The following is a 19650-nucleotide window of genomic DNA, read 5'->3' as shown; positions in this document are numbered from 1 at the left end:
GCAGGCCTAGGAGACCTGTGGAAAAGATGATGTTTCTTTAGAACATAAGCCTTTTCATGGCCTACCTGAAAATAAATTTGTTTATAGCAGCTATGAACAGGCACTCACATTGGTCGTTTTCTTCCTTAAAAGAAAAAAAAAAAAGTTTTAAAAAAATCCCCTAGGCTTTATAAAAATGCTTTTTAAACTACTTAGTAACAAAAGCTTTTTCTTATGCTGGAAAAAGCTCAAAGATTCAATATCTTTTAACAAGGCAGTCAGTCATTCAGAATGGAACCAAGTGCCCTTGAAAGCAATTTGCAGACATGAAGATAAGGTTGTCCAGAACATATCTTGGGATCCAAGCAGATTCCTTGGTTTAAACTTCAGGAGTATCCCTAAAAGTGCATTCATTCATAGCTCTTTGCACAAGACACAGTCAAGGTGCTGCGACACAGTCAAGATGCTGCGACACTTACCTTTAGTTCCTGTAGCTTAGCATTCCCGTAAGTAACAAGAACATGGCTTGGAAGAGCCATTGAATAAAAGTATTTATTTTAACATGTTTGCAGAACCACACATACAAAGTTCTCACCATATCTGTGAGCAAATTACCCTTTTACCCCATATCTACAGATGTAAAACATTTATTTACTTGCACTACAAAATAAAGTAGATCTGATGTCAAGTCACCACTACTCATCATATCAGTATTCTTGCTTCGTTACTATGAAGGTTTGAAGATTGAAATGTTTTCACAAGCTGATATGCATATTAAATAATCAAAGGTAATTCTTTCAAGAAGAAATCCATATTACCAAGCTGTTGCTAGTTATAATAAAATATGAAATGGCATAGAAACACGCTTAAAGTGCGTTACTGCATCTAAATAAATAGCAGCATTTATGCCTCTTCAAAACAGAGGACCTGACGAGGAAGGGATAGTAACCAGGACAGAAGTATTTTGCACTATAAAAAGAAAAAAAAAGAAAAAATATGCAAGGCAAAAGCCTTGTGTCATTAGTCTATAAAGATACAGCTTAATAACAAGGGCTTCATACATACGAGACAGAAGGTGTTCTTCAGAAGTCCAGAGGACACAATGGCAGAACCTCCCTACATCTATTGAAAATATACACACCCACACATAGGCTTCTTTAGGATTGCAAGAAGTATCTCCCATTTAACCATTGCCTAGCACAGGCCGTTATATAAATATAAGCCTGTAGTGATTGATAACAAGGCAGTTTTTATCAAGTTTATCACTGGCAGCAGATATTACATCAGTCTGATAAAATCAAGAGGATTCCAACGCAGTGGTACATTAAGTTCACGGCTTTCTTCGCCTAAAAAAGGAAAGAAAAAAAAAGCCACAAACAACTTTCAGATTTTACACAGCAGCAGTTTTCCTTAACAGTAGTCAATAGCCTATTTACTTATTCTGCTGTATACGTCTCTCACACTAATACGTCTATGCTAAGAAATGCAACAATTAACACAAGAAAACTAAAGAGCTTATTTATCAAGAAACACTTGTATTTTGCTTTCTTTTTTAGAAAACCATGAGCATAGAGCAAATTTTTATTTAAATTATTTAATAAGCTTTTAATACAAGCTCCAACTCAACACAGAGGCAAACTAAAGGATTTACTACTGTATTACAAGGCTGTAAGTAGCGGTAGGCACCTTGAGCAGGTCCCAGTTTCTAATAAGAGATGTAATAAAGTATATGCTAACATGATGAGAGGCACAAATTTGTCACCTTATCTGGAAGAGGGATTACTGATTTCAGATACTCTCCAAAATACCCTTCCACCAAAGTTCTAAACTTTTTGGATTCCAAATGCAGTAAGTTTAGTTGATTTTGGCTTCATAGAAACCTCTTTACCTCTCCAGCCCCTCTCCTGCCTGTAAACATCTCTTGCAAAACTGCAGATTTTATTCCCCTGAGCTGAATAGGTGACTTCCAGAGCACTGCCAGCATCTATGTGCAAGACGGCAAATCTGGATATTGAATTCTGTTCTGCAACACCTAGTTTAACAAAACTATCTTATCTGAAGCATTTCTTTTTTCAATAAAGTGTTTTGTTAGACATGGGGGCTCAAGTGTTGGGCACTAGCCTTACAAACTGCAGGATCATCTGGACCTTTTGCTAGAAATTGGGACTTCTGATTTGGTAAGCTTGCATTTATGTGTGCACCTACCACTGATCCCACCACGGTAAAGAATGATAAGACAGCCTTGAGGAATTCAGACTGTTATCTATGCATTTGAAAAAGCAGAAAGTTTCTTCTAGCATGACTAGAGTCCATGCTTCCTTAGCAGGTGCCTTTACAATTACACAGCAGGTAGCAGCTGGAATACGAGCTACATTCAAGTATACCATTAGGTATATCCTACAGTTGCCTCGGTTTCCTCCTCCCTAAACCATACTGAAATGAATAGTAAGGTATTTGTAACCTTATTTAATTTAAATTTGTCTAAAGATATAAAAATGAATACATTTTACTACATCAGCAACTGATAGAGGCTAGGGAGGCAGAAGAAGAGGGAATACAGCTTAGTACCTTGTCCCTGCAATCCCTAACCCTATGCCAGTCTGGACCTGCTAGGCATCCTACAGTTCCCACCTTTTCACAGTCAAGATAGCACAAGATCAAACCTGACATTCTGCTCACTGCACTGAATGCCAGACTTTGACCGAGAAGACAAGTTAATATTTCTGCTTAGAGTCTCCTACCGATCTACCCTGTCACCAGTTTCCAACATTGAATAAGTCTGCTTATCCTACAGCAATAAGGAGGTATGCACACCAAACCTAAAGCGGGAAGGGCAGCAAGGTCAAGGGGGGGGTGCAGGGGGGGAAGTTCTCACTTTAGATATTATCAGGAAAGAGAGTGTAATACCCCAGCTACAAAGGAGAGCTGCACTTACTTGGGCTGAGCATGATGCTGATATCCAGGTCCAAGAGCTGATCCTGCCCTCATCTCCACTGCCACGGAACACTGAGAAGACACAGAAAATCAGTCTTCACTGCTAACCCCCCACCTAGCTATCAGCATTACCCCAAATTCTCATCCAGACCAAGCATGAGATGTCCCCCTTCTTCCTTTTTAGCTTACCCTGGTTTCTACATCAGTCCACTCAGAGTCTGCAGCACCCTCAGGTGGGTCAGGATTAGAAGGGGATGATCTTCGCTTTCGACTGAAAGAAGTATATAGGGAAAAAAAGAAGTTATAAGTGTCATGTATTTTGGCAGATTCTCATACAGGAGAGAATACTTTTTATACTTTCTAAATAAATACCTTGGTCTCAGCAGCAGACCAACGTTAAAAGCAGCTACAGTATCTATAAAGCCTCTCTGAATTACTTTTATACGATTTCAAGTTAGATGCAACAACTTTATGTTCAATTATTTGGACCAGAAGCGGTTACATATGCACGATTGGAGTTGCATATCTCCAGCAGTGTCAGAACCTAAAATTAAGACCACAACTCACCCGGTTGGAGATTCTTGCTTTAGAGTCTCTATCTCTGTGAACTGCACAGCCTGTCCACCACCCCTGGTTTTGAAAACATCACCCTGGAAACCAAAAGCAGTTAAAGTAGTTAAGGTACAGTCACTAGGTCAGTATGATAGCTACAGCACCGGTTTCATGTGAAAACTTAGGTGCCTACAACTGTCATTTCCTTGCAGGTTAGTAGCCAGCAAGCATATGTGCACAAATACACTCTGCCCCATTGTATATCTTCTCTTATTAAACACAGGACAATAAAGAGTGAACACCATCTGTTCTGATGATCATGCAAGATACCCATAGAGCAGTCACTACGATGACAAAGATTACTGTATGATAATGATGACCAAGTAATACTACAGAAAACATGTCATAGGCTTAGTTCCATTCCACAGCATGAACAGGTATGTGGTCAGCTATGCAAGCCTTTGCTTTTGGCAACATCGCTGGAACGTACAAGGTTACCTTACAGGAGTGAGAGCTTTTTCTAAAACTCAGAAAGAAAAAAGACAATATTGGAAGGCCTGTGACTGTAGGAAAAATAAACCAAAAGCTTCTTGCTACAAATTACGAAGAGGTCTCAGTTTGCCTTAGGTAAGTACAGTCAGTGTTTTGGGACACAAACATTGCAAGCTTTCAAAGTGTAGACTGTCTCACCAATTTGTTTGTCAGTTGACTACTAGAAATTATGTCCTGGAGCATTCGAGCATCCATCACTGCAGCAAGCTTACTCATACTGCTAGTGGAAATCAAATAATATCACTCCAACAAGACTGACTCCACAAGATTAGCTGCAGCCACAAGTCTAAGAAACTTTAATTACAAATGGATTATTGCATTTTACTAGAGGAAAAAAAAAACCACCTTAATTACTTTCAAGGAAAACAGTGACCGAGATAAACAAGCTTGTAAAAGTTTTTATGAAGTAATGACAAAGTTCAAGAAAAGTATTTTCAGACTCTAAAAGCTCCCTTGAATCCAACTGCACAAAACTTTCAAATCAAATCTCTTAAAAGATTGAGTCAAACATACCCTTTCACAAGCCAGTAAGCCCGTAGCACAAACAGATTGCCAGAAATAGGTTTTGACAGGGTTATCACAAGTTTACAACAAAGGCGTTTGTTTTACCTTAATTAGTTTTGTTTCAATCTCCCCATCAGAGGCTAGCTCCTGGTGTGTCAGCATATACTTGTCACACTTAGCTAGTGCCTTTTCACTTGCAGCCGCTACTGTGATGGCATGAGGGACATGTGGCTGCATGACTGTTTCAGTGGGCAGATTAGAAGGTGGCTTATGATCTACCCATCTCTCCCCAGCTGAGCGCGACCGTCTGTGTCTGAGGCGAACTGGAGGTGCATTCTGATCAGAGTGGAAGAGAATCAGAAGAAATCAGCACACAGTAAATCTCTCAGAGGTTATCATTAGCAGAAGTGAACTTTGCAGGTCTGGTTAAGATACGTTTGTATGAAGATCAAAGGTTTATTCCTGAAGTGTTTTCAGAGTGCATCCTGAAAGGCACCATTACCAAGAGCCTTGCATAAAATTATTAACAGATTATTTCTGTGCCAATTCCTATTTCTTGTAAATTTTAGGTAATTGTTATATCCAATCTGTTGCATTCCACACCTAGTAAGAGTTTCCTCAAGGAGGATATTCCTCAAGAATATATTATTTTCGGTAATGCTTCTCCTGAGTTTCCAAATCAAAACAGATTGCTACAAACGTGTTAACCGACCAGAAAAGAGACATTTGTTCCCATGGATGCATTCATGAATCAAAATGTATTTTTGAGGTAGCAAAGGAAGCAGACTGAGTATGGATTGCCAACATCTCTAAAGGATGCAAGACCTCATAACATTTCTGAGTAAATAGAGCAGAGGAAGCATCCGCTGCTCTAGTGCTATCACTTCTGAACTCAGCTGTTGGAAATCCATGAAAAATGATTGAAGTTCTTGTATTTTTATTTTATGAACATTATTGTCAGTTGCTCAGGAAAATCAGAACATTCTGGAAACTTGTTTAAAAACAAAAACCTGGGTCCCTTCAAGATCTTTGAATGGGCTTTTGAAAGAGTATTTGTAGACTCTCTCTGTTCCATTTACACACTAATTTGAGACACCTCTGAATCATGGTGAGGTTAATAACCCAAACCTATGAATGCAAATCCCATCCACTGTATTTTCAGGTGATGAGCATCAATTAGGATTTCTTTGACCAACAGACAAGAGATTGGCTGTACCCTCTACAGATAAACCTCTTACAAGGCTAAAGCAGCTCTTAAAAATTAAACATATATAGGGAAGTGTGGCTTTCAGCAAAAATCTTCCATTAAAATAAAATAAATTAAAAAAAAAAAAAAACAAAAAACAAAAAACCAAAACACACTTCAGTACTTTCTTCCCCCACTTTTAGTGGGCAAGTACTTGTTTCCGTTGACGACTTTTTGAAACAATTCTGCCAAGGTGCCTTAGAAGTTACATTGTAAGGAGAGGGCATGCTACTACTGGTCACATTTTACTGTGGCAGAGACCACATCCCTTACTCTGCTGACAGTGGTTCATGTATTAGTTGGAATAGCATTTGCTTAAAAGCATGTCCCTGACTTCAAAGGGCCAGCAAGTGACAGAAGTCTTGAGAATACTCTCAAAAATGAATTGTACCATGATAAACTTTCCTCCTCCTTAGAAGCTCTCTCAAGAGGCTGGAGTTGTACAATTCTCTTCGATTTACCTGAGCCACTGCGACACCACTATAACATGATAGAGACACCACCAATACAAACATTTGCATGCACCAGTTTAATGAAGAAAAAAGTCTCCCACCTGTAAGCAAAGCCCCCAGTTTTAACGCAGATGTGAAAGTTAGGGAAGACTATTCTAAGAGAGTGAAAGTTAACAGTCACACAAGTGAGATTTTTGTCCAAGCACTATTTCCAGTAGACATTTGCAGATATGGCTTATAAGACCACCTTTTAAGCTGCCCAAACAGACTATGGTAAATTACAGGCTGCAAGATAGATCTGAGGAGACAGACACAAGTTAAAACACAAGGACATTCATAGCTAGAGAAAAAGTCTAGCTAGTTCAGCATTCCTTACCAGTGCCATCTAGGTGCCAGCAAGAAATACACACACTGCTTTTAAGGAGTTTCCAAACGTCAAGTTAAGAAGTCAAAGAGAGTGAGTAGACTCAATTTTGAAACAGTACTGTCCTATGAGAAATACATTTAGGGGAAAACTCCAATCTATGTTAGGGGTGCTCAATGTAAGGGAGCAGTTGTAATGAGCTTTTAAGTCAGACTAAGCAATGCTACATTTAGCTTTTGACAGGAGCAGCACTAACCCTGCAGCATTGATCCTCTTCTATTTCTAGCTCATCTCTACGCCTGGGAACCTCAATGACTCCAGTCCAGCACATCCCTCGCCTTCTGTCTGAGGTGTTATAGTCTCTACTTTGTTCTGGTTCTTGTTGTCTACTCCTTGCATTAGAAGTGCCACTGGTATGCTTGTGCGAAGGGGTTTTCTGCTCCCATTCCATAACACAGGATGCCACAGAAATGCTGCTACAAGAATTAGAACGTCTGTGCACCTGCGGGTTGCTCATGTGCCGCTGGGTGTTAGGGACCCAAGTAATAAAGTTACTAGAAGGCTAGAGAGAACGGGAAAGAAATTAGCAAACATACAGAACTGTTGACTTATAAGGCAATAAAACAATGAATACTGACAATGTGCAGGATGCCAATTCAGCTATTCAAGCTTATTGTTTTGGAGAGGTATTGTGTTGCAGTGACAGCATTAAGAATCAGCTATTCCTCCAATACTAGAGTAGCATTAGAAGGTAGGAGCATGAATAAAGAGCACTGATAAATACAACAGGAGACAAAGAATTCAAAGCAAGTTTAAGTTATCCAAATTCTGTGCTTGGGAACTATTTTCTAGCCTCTAAAAAGAATTGGCCTGCACTTCAGTTCATTCTTATAAATATGCTTTTCCCTCTATCAAGAAGTGTTTTAAAGGCAACTTACAGGTGCTGGTGAAGGAGACACTGATCTCTGCACAGGCTTCTCTCGGTCTCTCTCCCGTGAAGGTCTCTCTGGCTTTTCATTTTTTGGTTCAGTAACAATAGCCTTCAGCTGCTTCAGTTTTTCATCTTTGACCCAAAGTTTGTTCTGCATCTCCAGCTGCTTTGCTGCTACACGACGCTCCTACAAAGACAAGTGAGGACAAGCATGAAGTACGTTACACAAAAGCACAAGCAATTGTGCTGAAGGTTTGAAGGGAATTGCATATTCCATGTGGAATGAAATTCTTCCCCACTGAGATACAAGCTATTGGAGATAACGACATATCAAGCTAAAGACTTTCCAGGTTATAAAATAATACATTTGATGCCATAACCATTTTGCTTCCTAAATTATGACAAATGGAAACATGTCTAACTATAGTTCTAGCAATCATCCTGAAGTAGTAAACAGTCCTGCAGTAGTAAAAGTTAATCCCTCAGATTTCCTTTCCTTATTGCTTGTCAAGTGGATAGCTGAGCAAGAGTTTACATGAGGCTAAAGGGGAAACCCTGTCACTAGGCTTCTACTGAGAACCCACAGAACAAGGGAATCACTCCTTAGTTAGAGTGCCACTAACCCAAAAGAACAAATTCTAGACATTGAAATGAAGTGACACAGTGCTTAAGAGGGCTGCTCTAACTGCACCGAAAGTCCTTGAGGAATTTATCTTATCATACCATATTTATAAAATTTAAGTTCAAAATGTCTGTTCCATGTCTATAATTAAAGCCAAACACACCTCCATTTTTAATGGTACTACTATATAAAAAACCATCACAAAAACAAGCCACCCGACTCCCCCCAGCATTGCTCCATTACCCATTTCTAATAAATATGGCAGTGTACTTACACACTCCTTCTCCCATTTCATGGTTGTTTCTGCCACCATGCCTTGCAATCGTGCCTCCAACCTACGCTTGTCAGAAGCCTGACGTTGCAATTTCTGGCTCTTGCTTTCTAGTTCTTGCTGAAGATTACGCTTGTCTTCTTCATAAATTGTTGCGGTTTTCTCTAAAATCTCAATCTGGAGGAAGAGAGGAAGGACTTGGCTATGCTTTTCAGAAGTGCAACCATCTAAGCCCAGAATTGCTGGTTATATTTGACTGTTAACATATACTAGAATATATTAGCTGTTGTACAAATACACCCAGAGAAACAGTCCACATTCCAAAAAGTTTCAGAAATTTTACAACTTTAAGTTGCCCTTCTTAATGTATTAAGAAAAGTCTTACCTCATAAGAAAAGCCAAAAAACTAAGTGTTCAGTAAAGTTCCCCACAAAATACTTCTAATCTTTTTTCTGATATCCATCTTGCAAGCAACTTCAGATGCCCAGAAGCTTGCTAAATGGTACACAGAAAATGCGTTTTGTGCTTAGTTTTAGACAATGAAAAAAACTGACCTTGTATTCTAAAGTTTTAATTTTCTTCTCCAGGCGTTCTAGCTCCATTTTCTGTCCTGCTATTGTTTTCTCTTTCTCAGACAGTTTCCCTTGAATATAGTTTTCCTTGGATACAATACTGGAGTCAAAATCTTGCAGCATTGTTTTAAATGCAAGCACTGCAAGAGAATTGATATTTTATCTTCTCACCATATCTCTATAATATCAAAAGCAGTTCTGTTTTTCTCCTACCAATTTAACACTACCAGCTATTTCCTTACCTCAAAAAAAAAGGGGGTTTTAAGTGATCAATCTAGACAAGATTCTTATCTCATGTTGGCACAGAAGAGATCCCTTGAGTAGCAGTAATAAGGGCGCCAAAAAAAATATCTACCTCCACGCTGATATTCAAATTCTTACCGTTTTTGGCAAACTCCTCTGACAACATTTGTCGTAGTTTATGGCGTTTTTCCAGGACTTCAATAAGCTTTGGAAGTGTTTGATCATCATTAACATCCAATAGCTCACATGAAGGCAATGGAGGAAAGTTCTGCAAAAACATTTCTGAAACAGATTGCTCTTCTGTTTCTGCAAGATTAAAGCCAAGAAAGTCTGTCAGCAAGCTACAGAACAGAAAAATTCCATTTGACAACGTACACCCACAGATCATTCATTCCACAGTACCATAAAGCAGACAGACTTAGAATAATTAATGATAACTAGAAGTTTTCAGAGGAGATAACGGTGTGGAGAAAAAATTAAATGTGGCATTCTTGATTCATTGCTTTATAAAACTTCCAGGCAGCTCTTGATGTCTAAAGTAGCCCCTAAGCATACAGAAACATCAAAATATCATCCTCAGCCCAATTTCCTTTCAGGAGCTGCAATAATGGGACCATGAATTCAACTCATCACCAATAACAAAGAATTACCTCAAGACATACACAGCAACTGGGTTTATACTACAAGTAGCACTGCAGTATGAAAAGAGCAATGCCTATTGCAGAGAAGGCACACAACTAGCAGTTAAATGAAGTTCCTTTTGCAGTTCCAAGGCTCAAATAATTTGCTTTAAAATGGCCTTCAACTCCTAACAGAAAAAACTGTGCTGTAATCTCCTAGCATTCCAGCATTTACCTCCATTTATTGGACCACCCCGCATCTCCAATTTCCGGGAGAGTTCCTCTCTGAAGGCCTGATTCCTAAAGCGCCGTCCTGGTGTTAAGCCACAGAGCGGTCTATCAACAGGTCTTGCAACTTCAACTTCCTGGGTCATTTCTGCAAAGCGCATGACTTGCTACAAAAGAACAAAAGCAAGCTTAACAACAAAACTAACCAGAAGCAGTCCAATGTAAGTTTGAAAGTGATATTTTTAGGACAATATTAGAGGACACATTATCAAGCTATAATCTCAAGTAGTTCCCAGCTAGATAGCTTGTGATTCTAAAGTGGAACATCCAGAAACCTTCCTGTAACACCTCCCCAACCTCAGCCCCAAGGAACCGTGAAACCGACTGTGCAGATAGTTGAAGTTTTGCAAGTACTGTCATAGTAGGGATTAAGCACCTAAATATGGCTATTTGGACTTCTGCAGATAAGAGAAACTTTTCCTATTTTACAAGCAAGTAGCAGTTGTCATTTTTAAGAGGAAAAACAAGACTTAGAGGACACATTTGCCCTACAATATTGTATTTGATTACCTGATGTGCCCAAGCAACAAAAGTTATCTTTCCTCTCCTCTACTAAAGAAGTACAAGAATTCAGTGATAAACATGAAAAAGAGGAAGAAATGAGGCAAGATCTGCAAGGAAGTTACCAAGCTTTCCTCGTAGTCCTCAGCTTTAGGGTTAACGCACACAATCATACGCACTTTTCCTTCACCATCAAAATAGTTCTTGAAGAGATGAGTCAGTTTGGAATCTCTGTACGGAACCATCTTAAAATAAAGTAAATGAAAGATCTAGTAAGCTTTCATTACACCAGATCTTCATCAAATCAAGAGATAATTAGATAATGGGTTGCATACCTTATTTGTTCCATACATCTGGTTTTCCCGTAGAACTTCAATACATGTTCTTAATGTCATTAGTGACTGATTAATATTACCTTAAAAAAAAACAACAAACACACACAAGACAAAGAACTCTATAAGCAGCCATTTGGATCATGTTCCCAAATTATTTAGCAGTTTACTTAAGAATAAATTGCCTGGACTTAAGTTATTTGTAACAAATATAACTACTCTAATTAACTGAAGTATCAGAATAACTGCTACTAAAAACTTTTGGTTTCCAAACTGGAGGATTTAAGGTCATCAGATCAGACAACTAAACTTCATAACAGAACCCTTCAATTTTTCCTATGATGTCTTTACTAGGAGACAAGACTAATATGAGCATATATTAGCACATAAAATTACCAGGCTCTCTAAAAAGTGGTACATACCTGCTTCTCGCAACCTGTTCCCTTCAGCTTTTGTTCTATTAGTTCTTTCACTTCCAGCCAGATCAACTAAAGACAGCTGGCTTAAAGTGATCTGTTCTTTCTCCTGTTACAGAAAACAAATTATGTTAGGCTAATGATTAGCACTATATTCCTTCTAACAGGGTGGTGGTGGGGGAACACCCCACCCCCCAAACCTAAACCAGCATGCACACTTAAAAAGAATATGTGTTGCGCCTTTAAATAAAGACTGAGGGTGTTTTCTAGCCCGTAGTGCAAGAAGCTGTGCACCACTAGCTTTTTTTGTGAACAAGTTTAGCAGATCCCTTCTGTCTTGGGCCACAAGATAGATATAACAGCTGTGCTCATTCAAATCCTTCAAGTTTATGATTAGCAGTTTTTGCTCAAAAGAAGCAGAGGTAAAAATCAAAGGAAAAAGCAGCTTCGCACTCTATTTTAACGCCCTACTTTCATTCTGTCACAGACTCGAACTTTAATAATTTTTATTTCCTTCAAAGTGAAATTGCTAACGCTCAAGACACAGTAACTGTTTCAGTAGGCCATGCTGCAAGGCTCACCACCTTTTCTAACCTACATATATACATGCGTGCGCGCGCAGAGCTCTCCTTTTAATGTCCTCCCCTGGAATTCACCTGTAGCACATTATCTCCATCTGCATCCAGGGGTGCCTGAGCCAACTTTATTATAAAAACACTGTGAGAGCGACTAGATTCTCGATTCAGCTGAGTGTTTGCAATACGCCGCTTCTTTTGACCTGTTTAGAACAACAAAAACAATCCCTCCAAAAAACTGTTTTAACAGACTTGCCACCTGGCAAAGCCAATTCTGCTTTCAGCATAATACCATAAAGGGTTACACATCTGTACTGAATTTAAGAATTTATATTCTAAGATTTACCTCTCCAAAACACTTCAAAAGCTTCTTCTGTAGATTTCACCTCTACTTCCGTGCATCCTGTGACATACATGTTGTGATTCTGGTCCTCACGAAGTATTTTGGACTGTGGAGGTCTTAAGGACAAGAAGGAAATAAAACAAACAAAAAAACACTAAAATTGAGTGGAGTTTTCTGCACAATGTCGTGCCATGCAAATTTTCTTTTGTTTAAGTACAAAATTCAGACTGGACGTGTCAATTATCCATACAGCAGGTGGAAGAGGAAGTACAAGTACATGGACACACATTCAGCCAAGATTAGTTACACTTCAGCTACTGCTTTAATTTAGAAGCTAGGTTTAATTGCAATTCTTATTGGAAATCATGGGTTTGGGTGGCAGCTATTGTTTTTCTACATGCATACAGAAGCAAGATGGCTTCAACAGCGTTCTATATTCACTAGTAAAGCAAGAAGAGATAGGGAGTCAGTCTGCATTTATTTTCTGCTTCTACTAATAGGAAATTTCACTTTTCAATATTGGGAATAATATGCTTATGCACATACATAAAGTCACCATTTCGCACAGGAGTGTTGCAATTGTTCCACCTACCAAAAAGACAGGGTTAAAAATATTAAATCATTCAGCTTTTGTCTAAAATCTTGTCATATATAATATACTGTTGTTTCCATAAATAGAAATAATCCCAGATTCTCTGTAGGCCAATTTTTGGACATAAGCACAATACTAAACCAAATAATTTTATTATTCTTTAAAAAGCATTCACAGACATTCAAACCCTTTTCAAATCAGTACCCTGGAGACAGCTTTTGAGGTTTCAGAGACATAGCATGTTTTGCTGTAGATAGTCTTTGTAAATCAGCCAACTATTTAATTAACACATGTACCGTTGGACAGGCACAGGGTTTTCTTTAATGGATTTAGAATTTTAAAAAAATGTATTTAAGTTCAATTTGCAGACTGTTTTTTCTGACAGTCTTCAAGATTTACTGATTTTAGACATCAGCCAAGTACACACCTTTCCAAAAAATACCCGGAATTTCATTTATAAGACAATTCATTTCTGTTTTTATGGAAATTACTAACATCGAGTGAAATAATATGCAAACTTGCATTAACTGTAAAGCAACAACAAAATAGCTACTTTTGCCCAATACACTGTTTCCAGGAAAAGTGTCAGCTAAGGAGTGGCTTACTCTACAAGTTGCAGTCACCTGCTAGGAACAGTACTCACAGAATAGCACAAATAGACTTAGAATCTCAGTGGGATACAACACACTGCCTAACAAATTAAATATTTGCTTATTAATCTCCCATTATAATGGGGAAGGCAGCACCAAGTCTTAGCAGCAACAGAACAACCATCAGTACTTGGCACACTTAAATACTATTGTCTGGACTCCTTTGCCATCACCTTTTTCACGTGATTTTTTTAGGTGATTCCCATGAATTGAACCAGACTCGCCAAGACTACAGCTGTAAAAACACTGTAGTTCCCCCCAAAGTGAAACTGAAGTAGGAGTAACAATATTCATAAAACTAACTTTGGTTTTATAGGCTCAAAGGGAGCTTCCTCCAAGAGGTCATATATGTAGTTGTTGTAGATCTCAATATAGGAGACAAAGACACTGTAGACATTATCTTCATCAACTTCTTCCACTTTGCAGTGATCTTGCACATTGATCATATCAGCAAATTCTGGATCTATTTGCCGCCTGTTGAACACACACAATAAGTGATTGTAATGGAGCATCCACAGCTAGCTAACATGTCAGACAGGGACTATATAGTTAAAAAGCAAGTCTACTAACAGATAGCGTGATTTAAGTATGGAAGTGCTCACACTAGCAATTAACAACAAGGCATCCAGTCTCATCAGATTAAAAAAAAGCACTCTGAAAAGTTTAAGTAGATAAACTTTCATCTGACACTGCTGTACTCAGCTGCAGTAAGAAATGCCTTGCAAAATTCCTGGATAGTCAGCATTTCTATCCTCCATTCAGAAATCCCACTATTTAGCAAAATATCCCCAAGTTTAACTTCACAGTATTCCTATTCAGTGAAGTCACAGCATTTTACTCATGGGTTAACAGGTACAAAAAAAAAAATAGACTTCTGTTGCCTGATTCTAAGTCTTCTAATCTAAATACTTAGTTATGCAATTGCTCAAACCACATGAAATATACTAGCTTTCCATTAATATTTTTATTTTCTTTCTTCAAGGGAAGGATAAAGAGACCAAGGTAAGTTAAAACCACAATTTCAGAACAACATTTACATTGACTAAATTCATTCTGTATCTTACAATAGTTACTTACTTGCCAGATGGAGTTTTTGGAACTGGCATGGCATCTCTTTTCTGGCGCTCTAATAGAGCATCTACTTCACACTGAACATCCACACCATTCTTGTCATCAAGCTTGAAAACCTGAGCAGTGAGTATGTTTAGACAATATAATGAAAAACACTAGAGAACATAAGGTGTTAGCCAGCAAAACAAATTACTTAATCAAGCTGTCTAGCAACCAGCAAATACCATGCCCCTCACTAATGCTTTATCTGCTGGCTAAAGCAAAGTAGATCTGACAGATAACAGGTATTTCCAAGACAACAGTATTTCTTAAAAGCTCCCAAGCTAGCATGCTACCAAGGAAAGGACTTTCAGTACTATTTCAAATATATTTAGATAACCAAAATCCAGAGACTTTTCACCACAAGAAAAGCCTCACATCACGCCCTGTATTATTTTAGATATGGTTTCCTGTGGCTTTTGTATCTTGTGGCAGGATTTCATTCTATAACTCAGCTTCCTCTTTCCTTTTTTATTGTTTTAAAAAAGTTAATTAAAGAGCGAGCGGCAATTATAAGGATAGCCAGACTGTACATCTTCATGAAACATCCCTCCTAGCTGCTATGCCTGCCTCCTTGGCCTTACTCTTCACATCTCATGGGAGTGGGGTTTTTTTTTTTTTTTTTGGTTGGTTTTCTTATTAAAGTGCTCCAGTCACATGACTAGACAGGAGATAAACACTTTGAACAGAACATTTTGTTTAGGGTTTATAGGCTGTTATAAGCAACGGCATGAAGAATTTAGTGCAAAACTACTCACAAATCGCTTGGCCTGGAATGGTCCTATGCTGTTGAAGATCATATCCAAACACCGTGGGAGAAGTCCTCCATCACCAGGAGATCCTGTCATGGTGTGTGTTTTCCCGCTGCCTGTCACACCATATGTAAAAAGGAGACCTAGGAGGGACAGGAAAGTTATGCCATCACGCTTGCTGTCTCAAAAGAAAGCTCAGTTATAATCACACGTCCTGTCTTTCCCCGTGTCAAATGTATTTGGAAAAAACAATCACTCCTTTTCAACAGTTAACTATTCCAGCCCATCAAAGCCACTGTCATCACTAGTGTTTGCATCTCATTGATAGCCACTTCAACTATAACTGACAGTACCTATCACCCTCTCTGGGGAGAGAGCATTTGGAAGCCAAAATGGAAGGAAGCCACTAAGTCCCAGGTGTAGAGGGCTCATTTGTTATGACTGTTACTGAGGAGTCTAACATAAGCCAGATACTGCAAGGACAAGCACCATGATATTGAACCATGCCCAGGAGACCAAGCCCTATAAATTGATTTCTGTGGTCAGTCTTTAGGTGGGTAAGTCATCCCTTTCTGCAGAAAAAAAGCTTCTCCAGTTAATGGTGTACAAAAAGATGAGACTTTGACACAAGTAACGTGCACATCATAACAAAGGTAAATAGGCTCAGAAGTAATGAAAGGCAGGAAGACCTCCCAAGGATGTTGTATAGGGGAGCTATTCTCATTGCAAACAAGGTATACATGTTTTTACCTAGACAAGCTAGGAAACCTTGAGACATATGAAATCATAGCAATATAAGAAACTGCATGGTAGACATACAGAAAAGTGGTAGAGAATAAGTACTTGCTTACCATTTTTCCCACGAATGAGATCTTCCACTAGAGGTTTAGCCACCACGTCAAAGAGCTCCTTCTGAACAACAAGGGTGCCAAACACTTCTTTAAATGAATACTGTGTCTGAAGAAAAGAAGATACACTGTCCTAAGCCTTAAGTTTCCCTTTAAGAAGTCCATTGTTTCAAAGTGCTTTGTTGTTTCATACCTTAGAACTGCTTTCCATCAGCTTACCAGAATGATAAAGATTCTACTTTAGGATTATACCAGTGTTTGAACATGGGCAGTTGCTCCAGTGTAACTATTCTGAGAATAAGCTGTGCATAATGAAGAGTAGCAACTGTCTCATTTTCACAGAGCTCAAGTCCAGAAATAACCATAACGATCACAAAGCCTGGCACCCCAGTGACTAGAGAATCTCACAATTTACAGCTTCAGGCTTGAATTTCTGTTTGTGCTCCCACCATAAGCTACACAAGCACTGGGCAAAGGAACACCCACAGTGGCCACAGTCGAGTTGTTCCAGTATTTAATCATTTTGTTTTAAGCTTGTGTCTTTTTCCAGTCTAGCCTCAGTTTCCAGTCATAGGTTTTCAGTATACTTTTTTTTATTTTGATGAATCTGGTCACTTTTCAATCAAAACATCTCCGTATATAAATATCTGATTTTTAAGTTTTTGAGCAAAGGTTTGTTTACCAAACTTTTAATTAATCTTTGCCTATTTTATTTAAGCCTTTGAAGATCACTTTATGTACTTCCTATAAGAATTTCCCATGCTGAAATCAGAAACAAAGTATTCTACATCCCAACTAACTCCCCCCCCACCCGCCTTAGAAACACCATTACCTTGCAACATTTTGAGTTACAGCACTGTGTTGGCAACCTGCGGTTAACTGTTGCACTACCAAATCATATTCTGTGCTACAATACTCTGGCTCCTCATTCTGTATGCATGATCTAAACCCTCCTTTTCTAGGAAACATTTGTATTGATCAAGGAACCATATGAACTACTCCGTGACCCGCTGCCTACTCTTCCACAATTCATGACATTTCACCACTTTGTGCACATAACCTACAGCTTCACCCTCCACCCCCATATTCTGTAAATAGGGAAACATATTGCTTTTTGCCCAACTTAACTTTGGGACAAATCAACTGTTAAGTCATTTGTGTCTGGTTTAGCTTAGAGCTGGTTTCTTTCAATTAATCCTACATAGAAAAGTCCTTTGAGCAGTCTAAATGTTTGCCAGCTTTGCTTTTGTTCTTTTCATCCTCCTCCGCCGCCCTGGAGAAGCAGCCTTGTCGTATATGGAGAATATATTTGATGGCTAAGGGTGCATTTTTGCTCTAGATGGTTTCCTGGTTTTGAAAATTCGCTTTTCTAAGTGCGCAAACTGCTGATTTGCACACTGCCGGAGACACCCCAAGCCAGCGGAAAACAGCCACAGCAGGGAAAAGGACCTCGATTCCCTAATTGCAGGCAGCCCCTTCAACCGCCCACAGCTCCAAGGCAGAGGGCACACGCTCGCGGATTTCCCTGCTGCCCAACCCCCCCCGCCCCAGGCCGTTACCTCCCGGTACTCCCCGTTGCGGAATATCCTGTATCCGTCGGGAGGGTGGATCTGCACCGTGGTCTCGTTGATCACCTCGATGCAGCACTCCTGGTCCGGGCGGCTGAGCGGCCGCACCCTGCAGTACACCTGGGGAAGGGGACGGGGCAGGGGGGACACACACAGAGCCCGTCGTCCCTCAGAGCAGCCCCGAGGGGCGGCAGCAGGTCGAGCCCCCAGGGACCCCCCCTCACCGGGGGCCAGCGGCCCCTCCCCGCCCGGCGCCCCCGCCTCAGCCGAGCCCGGCGGCTCCTCACTCACCCCCACGGGATCCTTCAGGCTGGGGTTGGACGGCTTCTTCACCGCCGGCCTCCGCGGCGTCTTGGCCCTACTGGGAGAAGACGGGAGGCGTGAGGGCCGGGCCGGGGCCCGCCGCCGGACAGGGGCTGAGGAGGGGGTTGAAGGGGTGGAGGGGCGACTTACGCCGCCTTCATGTCGCGGAGAGCCGCAGCGGGCGGATCCGAAAGTCGCGATCGAGGCGGGAGGAGCCGAAAGTCGCGATAGAGGCGGGCGCTGCCGCTCAAGCTCGGCGCTGCCTCCGACCGGCGGCCCGCGCGCCCGCTGCGATTCAAATCAAGCCAATCAGCGGCCGCGGCCCCCGCGAGCGTCACCGCGCAGCGCGCGCCGACGTGGCGGTGACGCACTCCACCCCAGCCCCGCCCCCTTCCCGGCGGCGCAGGCAGCAAGCGTTACCATGGCGACGTCAACGGCCGACGCCCGCAGCCGCGGGCGCCCCCTGCTGGTGCCGGCGGACCCGGGGTTGGGGGGACGGCGAGCCCCGGTTCCGCGGGCCCGGGGCCTGGGAACACCGAAATCAAGTGGGACCGGGCCCGCGGGGAGCCCCGGCGGCCCCGGGGCCTCGCTGCGGCCTGTGGCGGTCCCCGGGGCCTCGCTGCGGCCTGTGGCGGTCCCCGGGGCCGGGCTGGGGGTGCTCCCGCCTGGGGGTGGGCCCAGAGGTGGGCCTGCAGGCCGGAGACAGGCCTTGCCTCGGGGAAATGGCTGAAGCCGCCGTGCTGAGAGGGCTCTGGGTGCCCCACAGGGGAGCGGGAAGCCGCCCCTCCACACCCCGCCATCCCACCCCGGGACCGCTTGTCCACCAGCCACGCCACCATACGCTGGAGCAGGGACAGAGACAATAATGTCACCGGAGTTCAAGGCCAGGGCTTAAGGCTAGGCCTGGGGAGGCTCTCCCTGGAAGGCTGCCCGGGCTCTGGCTTGTCTTGTATTTGCCTCTTTTATTTGCTTAGTTGAAATAAAGGTTGGGGCTCAGGAGGAGAGGTGTCATCCAGCAAGTTCGCTGGGCCAGGGCCTCCCTGTGGCTAAGCCGCTACCTGCTTGGAGGTAAATTAGTTATTTCCTAGCCTGTAGGAGATGCTTAATGGTGGAAAACAAAGCCTAAAATGTGAAGTTAAGACACACGTAAAAATCCTGGCCAAACAAGTCCATTGAAAGACCTAACTTCCTGACAAGGAAATGCTCTTCTAATTCAAATGGGGAAACTGGGGTAAAGGATGAAGTAATTGGGTTTTAACCCTGGGTAGCAGCTCTAAGGCCTCCAGTGGGTTGAACTCAGTCTCTCTCAAACCACAGACTCCAGTCAATTCTCACTTTTAGTGCAAATTAACCAAATCAAGTAAGCTTACCCCCTTAAGGGAAAAAAAAAAGAAAAAGAAAATCCAAAGAAATCCCAGCAAGCGGTCTTGTATTTTTTACTGTGACCACTATCAGAAGAAGCTAGTGTCCCGGGCCAGCCTTCACTTCTCAAACACTGTTTTAAAATACATCAAAACAGACACGTTTCTT

The 19650-nt window shown here is 41.3% G+C and overlaps 1 protein-coding gene across 6 annotated transcripts; it reads right to left on the bottom strand.

Moving 5' to 3' along the window:
- Nucleotides 1–512: 512 nt before the first annotated feature.
- KIF23 (kinesin family member 23) lies at nucleotides 513–18434 on the bottom strand. Of its 6 annotated transcripts, XM_030015683.2 has the most exons (24): nucleotides 18271–18434; nucleotides 18109–18178; nucleotides 17809–17937; nucleotides 16253–16358; nucleotides 15408–15544; nucleotides 14617–14726; nucleotides 13843–14013; nucleotides 12844–12885; nucleotides 12301–12413; nucleotides 12036–12157; nucleotides 11386–11488; nucleotides 10967–11046; nucleotides 10757–10876; nucleotides 10078–10237; nucleotides 9361–9528; nucleotides 8962–9119; nucleotides 8411–8584; nucleotides 7522–7701; nucleotides 6840–7106; nucleotides 4627–4857; nucleotides 3481–3563; nucleotides 3103–3184; nucleotides 2915–2985; nucleotides 513–1325 (listed from the first exon to the last, which is right to left on the bottom strand). In XM_030015683.2, the coding sequence occupies exons 1-24, from the start codon at nucleotides 18279–18281 to the stop codon at nucleotides 1310–1312; spliced, it is 2904 nt and encodes a 967-aa protein (XP_029871543.1). In that variant the 5' UTR covers nucleotides 18282–18434; the 3' UTR covers nucleotides 513–1309. The 6 variants fall into 6 exon arrangements, with proteins under 6 accessions (XP_029871543.1, XP_029871544.1, XP_029871545.1 ...); XM_030015684.2 differs by lacking the exon at nucleotides 12844–12885 and having other exon boundaries at nucleotides 6840–7145; XM_030015685.2 differs by lacking the exon at nucleotides 6840–7106 and having other exon boundaries at nucleotides 18271–18432.
- Between the last annotated feature and the right edge of the window lie 1216 nt (nucleotides 18435–19650).

Source organism: Aquila chrysaetos, chromosome 5, assembly GCF_900496995.4.
Source record: "Aquila chrysaetos chrysaetos chromosome 5, bAquChr1.4, whole genome shotgun sequence".
In the NCBI taxonomy this organism is placed as follows: Eukaryota; Metazoa; Chordata; class Aves; order Accipitriformes; family Accipitridae; genus Aquila; species Aquila chrysaetos.
The sequence above is the reverse complement of the archived record's forward strand: the minus strand, read 5'-3'. Positions and strand labels throughout refer to the sequence as shown.